This window comes from Patella vulgata, chromosome 5 (assembly GCF_932274485.2).
Source record: "Patella vulgata chromosome 5, xgPatVulg1.2, whole genome shotgun sequence".
Lineage (NCBI taxonomy): Eukaryota > Metazoa > Mollusca > Gastropoda > Patellidae > Patella > Patella vulgata.
In genome coordinates, this window is record NC_065883.2 from 35,744,351 (window position 1) to 35,750,184 (window position 5,834).

Consider the following 5,834-nt stretch of genomic DNA (forward strand, 5'->3'; position numbering starts at 1 on the left):
GGCCCTTGTTTTACTTTGTTGCACCTTGTGAACGCTCTAACGACAAAAGTTATCAACCAATCTGTATGAAATTTATATGCATCATTTAAATTAGTAAAACAAAGAAGCCTATTGAATTTCAGCAATTCCCGTTAATTACATCTAGAGTTATGGCCCTTGTTTCACTTTGTTGAATCTTGTGAACGCTCTAATGACAACAGTTATCATCCGATCTGTTTGAAATTGATATGCATCATTTAAATTAGTGAAATGAAAAATCATATTGAATTTCAGCAATTTCCTTTAAATACGCTGTGAGTTATGGCCCTTGTTTCACTTTGTTGTACCTTGTTTATGCTCTAACGACAAAAGTTATTATCCGATCTGTATGAAATTTATATGCATCATTTTGATTAGTAAAACAAAGAAGCTTATTGAATTTCAGCAATTTCCGTTAATTACATCTAGAGTTATGGCCCTTGTTTCACTTTGTTGAATCATTTAAATTAGTGCAACGAAGATGCCTATTGAATTTCAACAATTTCCGTTAATTACACTGTGAGTAATGGTCTTTTTTCACTTTGTTGTACCTTGTGAATGCTTTAACGACAAAAGTTATTATCCGATCTGTATGAAATTTATAGGTATCGTTTAAATTAGTAAAACGAACAAGCCTATTGAGTTTCAGCAAATTTCCGTTAGTTACATCTAGAGTTATGGCCCTTGTTTCACATTGTTGAATCTTGTGAACGCTTGAACAACAAAAGTTATCACCCAATCTGTATGAAATTCATATGCATCATTTAAATTGGTGAAATGAAGAAGCCTATTGAATGTCAGCAATTTCTGTCAATTACTTCTAGAGTTATGGCCCTTGTTTTACTTTGTTGAACCTTGTGAAAGTTCGAACGACAAAAGTTATCATCCGATCTGTATGAAATTGATATGTATTATTTGAATTAGTAAAACGAAAAAGTCTGTCGAATTTCAACAATTTCTGTATATTACTTCCAGAGTTACAGCCCTTGTTTTAGTTTTTAGAACCTTGTGAACCCTCAAACGACGAAAATTATAATGTCATCTGTATGAAATTGTCCATTAAATGCCCCCTAATTACCTACAAAAGAACAAATATACGACAACTCTTGTCGACCGCTCGGATGATTTAGCTGCTGTGGGCGTATGTTTAGTTGCCCAACAACCTATCTTTTGTATGATACAATTCACATGGTTCATTAGCCTTTTTTTTTTCAATTTACATGGTTCATTGGCTTTTTTGATTTGTTTTGTACAATTTTGCAATTTTCATGATTTATTGCCCTTTTAACATGTATATTTATTAATCATACTAGTCTGAAAAGCACTGGACTATTCATTAAACTTAACAATCTTCTCCTTTGATACTGTTTTTTTTTATTTATTTAAATTAAATAACCTTATCTGAGAATTATGTGGCAATTACTACCATATTAATAAAATGTAAAAGGGGGGGTTCAAGGTATGTGACATGAACAAAATATGGAGAACATTATCAGAGAATGTTGCTTGCAAGGTCAATAAATAATACAGTTGGCTATAGAGCATAGTACATCTTTCTTTCTTAATTTGTTTTCTTGGTATTTGATACACTTAAAAAAAAAAAAAAAGGAGGTGGGGACGATACAGATGAGGATTTTTCTAGAATAAAAGCAGTACTTGAATACCAAATATTTATGTATTACTTTCTGGCATGAAGCTGACATCTTCATATACAGTCGGAAGTGTTCTAGATAACCGATCAACAATTTTCATGACATTTTCAGAAAATTTAAGCTGATCAATTTCAGAAAATGGATTTTCGGTAATATTTTTGAAGGCCTCGAATTTTCTTTCATTCTGCTTTCTAAATGATGTAATCTTCAAAGTTCTATATATTTAATTGACGCGTATACAATCTCCCTGATAATGTCTGTCTACTACATCGTTAACACTGTTCATCACGTGCATTTTGCATACCGATAGTCCATTGGCCAATCAAGCTATTTTACCGAGATTTTGCCTAATAGTTTGGATGCAGCTATGGTGGGTGTGGCGCCAGGCAGGGTAAGCTTACTCTTTTGGACACCTGTTACCACTGTTTGTCGTGTATTTTGTACACGGTGAACAGTCCATATGCTAATTACACTATTTTGCCTTATTACACTATTTTGCCTATACCGTTTTTTTAGGACTTCGAATTTTGTCTAATGGTTTGGATTGTTCGTACTTGGTTTTATTTTATTCAGACATAACTGCCATGTGTACTCTTTATGTCTTTGATTCCACACATTTGGTCAAAATTTGTTGAAATACTGTGAAGTACAGGCCCAGCCTTAGATATTTTCACTATAGACTGTTCAGTTTTCCATCTCCCTAAGCCACTAATCAAATCTTTTAGAAATTTCACCTGATTTTCTTTTTCCATGTCTGCAGGTTTATTTTTCCCTTTCTGACCTTTTCTATTTATGTAAGACCCAGCTCTTACCCTAAGTGACAAACGTGGAGACAGAAGGACTTCCGTCTTTAAAATGAAATCTAAACATTCCACAAGGTATTTGGAAAGTGTAGAATGTGAATAAAAAAAAGGGATCATCTCCTTGTTTTATACAATCTTTAACATTCTTGATAGTAAAGTACCACTGTAAAAGATTTAAGGCATAATTGTAAAGATCATCCTTTTCTTCTTTAACCAGTTTAAATTTTGCTGGTTGTGATAATCCTGGAAGATTCACAGTAACTTCATTTTCATCCTGGAACATGTCTAAAGGAATCTCCAAGTTAAATGGTGCATCACCACCAATTGACAAGGTCAGGGATATAATTGTTTTATCTTGTTTCGCTGTTTCTTTACCTTCCAGAATTTGTTTGTTCTCTTGAATTTGAAGTTCTAATTTGACCGTCGTATCTTGAATCTGAAATAAATGTAGAATCAATAAGTCATCATTAATAAAATTTAAATAAGAAACACACAGTAGGTGTGTTTTAAATTACTCCATCCATTATTGTTTATAATTTTTAAAGTGAAACTATAAAATGAACAACATTTCAAGGAAATGTGGTGAAAAATTTATCTTGTGCAGTTTTAGCAAGAAACAAGAGGGTTTCATAAACTTACCATATCCAGACTAAAGATAATTAAATATTTGTCAATAAAACTATCCATCATATCATCAAAGGCTAATTGACGCCTGGTACAGTGAAAGAATTTCACATTCTTTTGTGGTTTATTATTGGTAGGAAAAGAGTCCTCAGATTCCAGGCCAAAATACTCTTTTACCAATTCAAGTAAATACACTTTACCAACAGTTAGTATGAAGTCTTTGTTTGCCTAAAGTAAATGTGAAAGGCAGAAAGTAACTAAAGTGTATTGTTAATATGACTTACATTCATGGGGATTACATTCATTTGTTTAAGATTTTACCAAGGTCATAACATATTCAAACCATTAATCGTCTGAGCTTGAAATGGAAGAACAAATGTTATTTTACTTTAGTAAAGTGCAACAAACCTCTAAGAAATCTTGCAAAGTGTGAAACATTTCAATTATCATACGGTTCAAATTATCAAATCTGTCTTCAACTGTGTGAGCTCCAGCTCTCAATAACTTGGCGCCGGTAAACGGACACGTGTAAGCTGGTCACCTCCAATGGGTATATTCAGATTTCTGTAATCATCATCTGAAAGAGATAAATGGATATTTAATTTCCCAACCTACAATGATCACTTATTATTCATATATTATGATTAATTGTTATTATTTATTTTGTGTTGGTGATGCATCTACATGTATGCTACATATGCACATTGACATGTTCTTCATTCCTTTTTGCGGGGTCGGATGGCCGAATGGTTAGCGCTTGCGTGTTGTATCATAAGGTCTGTCATTGAGTCAACTGGTGTGGTTTTGATTCCCCGGTTGTATGTGACAAGGACTAGGGTCGCCTGTCCAACCTTGTGGGTTTTCTCCGAGTCCTCCGGTTTCCTCCCACTGCTATAGGTGATCACGTGGCTAATTCGGTAAGACGCTAGCTCGCTAGCCTGGAAGTCGGGTGTTCGATCCCTGCATTGGCCGAGAAAGTTCATCCAGATTTTCCGGCGTGGTTCTCCCTTGTCAGTGATGCAGGACGGAGGGGCTGACAAGGAAAGCTGTCTAGTCGTTCGGATGGGACGAAAAACCGACGACCCGTGTACACATTGGCGTGCACGTAAAAGATCCCTTGGCAGTTGGAATTCGATATAAGAGTAGGCCGTAGTGCCGCTGTCCGGGCAAAATTTCCCTCATAGCACACTGTATGGCATATGCCCGTCTTCATTAGCCCAGGTTAGGAGCAGAACAGTAGGACGTTAAACTCCATTTCATTTCATTTCCTCCCACTGCTATAGACCCCTACTCGAAAGCGAATTATGGAAATAAAATTGAACCATATGTTAGTCCCAAAAAGACATAGTTTGTATAGTGTGGCTGTTAAACCCAATTTCTCTCTCTCTTTGCTTCCTATACGGCCACATAGACCTGGTTTGTATCGAGTGGACGTTAACCGAATTTCTCTGTCCCTCTCATTGCTTTTTAACGTCCACATAGAAATGTTTTTAAAAAATTAATGCAATGTTATTTTTTTCTTACTACATGTTATTGCAGAAAAATAAATCACAAATGAACAAACATTAAATGATAAAACTGGTTAGTCTTTGTGCATCATTTGCATTTGTCAGAAAAATACAAAATTTAATCAAAGCCAAGTCTTGGGTACTGTTGTGGCTCAGAATAAAGAAATTTGAATGAAATTTTCAATATATTCATTTTGCAGAATCAATTTTGAACTATAATAGCTACAACTGTCAGCTTTTTATCTAAATCTTAAATAATGCATGTCAAACAATAAATCAAGAAAATAAAATATCAACAGTAAAAAGTTGATATATATTAAATTCATCATATCTTGCAAACAGTGAATGAAATTGAGCCATTTTTATACGCCCACATTGAAATGTGGTCGTATATTGTCGTCGCCGGCGTCCACAATTGCTTGTTGACGATTTAGAGGCCAAAGTTAATATCTGATTGACTTTAAATTTATACACAGTGTTTAAGGTCTTGAGACGAACATGCCTATTGATTTTCAGAGATTTCCGATAATTATTGCCAGAGTTATGGCCCTTTATCACTTTGAAAAATCTTGTGGACGCTTTAGAGGCCAAAGTTAATATCCGATTGACCTAAAATTTATATACAGTGTTAAAGGTCATGAAACGAAGAAGCCTATTGATTTTCAGCGATTTCAAATAATTACTGCCAGAGTTATGGCCCTTGATCAGTTCACAAAATCTTGTGGACGCTCTAAAGGCCAAAGTTAATATCCGATTGACTTTAAATTTATACACAGTGTTTAAGGTCATGAGACGAAGAATCCTATTGATTTTCAACGATTTCTGATTATTACTGCCAGAGTTATGGCCCTTGATCACTGTGGCCAATGTTAATATCCGATTGACCTAAAATTTATACACAGTGTTTAAGGTCATGAGTCGAAGAAGACTAATGATTTTCAGCGATTTCCGATAATTACCGCCAGAGTTATGGCCCTTGATCACTTTGAAAAATCTTGTGGACGCTCTAGAGGGCAAAGTTAATATCTGATTGACTTCAAATTTATACACAGCGTTTAAGGTCATGAGACGAAAGGGCCTATTGATTTTCAGCGATTTCCGATTATTACTGCCAGAGTTATGGTCCTTGCTCACTTTGAAAAATCTTGTGGACGCGCTAGAGGCCAAAGTTAATATCCGATTGACCTAAAATTTATATACAGTGTTAAAGGTCATGAGACGAAGAAGCC

At 34.9% G+C, this 5,834-nt stretch overlaps 1 protein-coding gene across 1 annotated transcript; it reads right to left on the reverse strand.

The window, feature by feature from the left end:
- Positions 1 to 2,221: 2,221 nt before the first annotated feature.
- LOC126821499 (uncharacterized) lies at positions 2,222 to 3,427 on the reverse strand. Its single transcript, XM_050549942.2, has 3 exons — positions 3,419 to 3,427; positions 3,209 to 3,325; positions 2,222 to 2,590 (listed from the first exon to the last, which is right to left on the reverse strand). The coding sequence occupies exons 1-3, from the start codon at positions 3,425 to 3,427 to the stop codon at positions 2,240 to 2,242; spliced, it is 477 nt and encodes a 158-aa protein (XP_050405899.1). The 3' UTR covers positions 2,222 to 2,239.
- Positions 3,428 to 5,834: the final 2,407 nt, after the last annotated feature.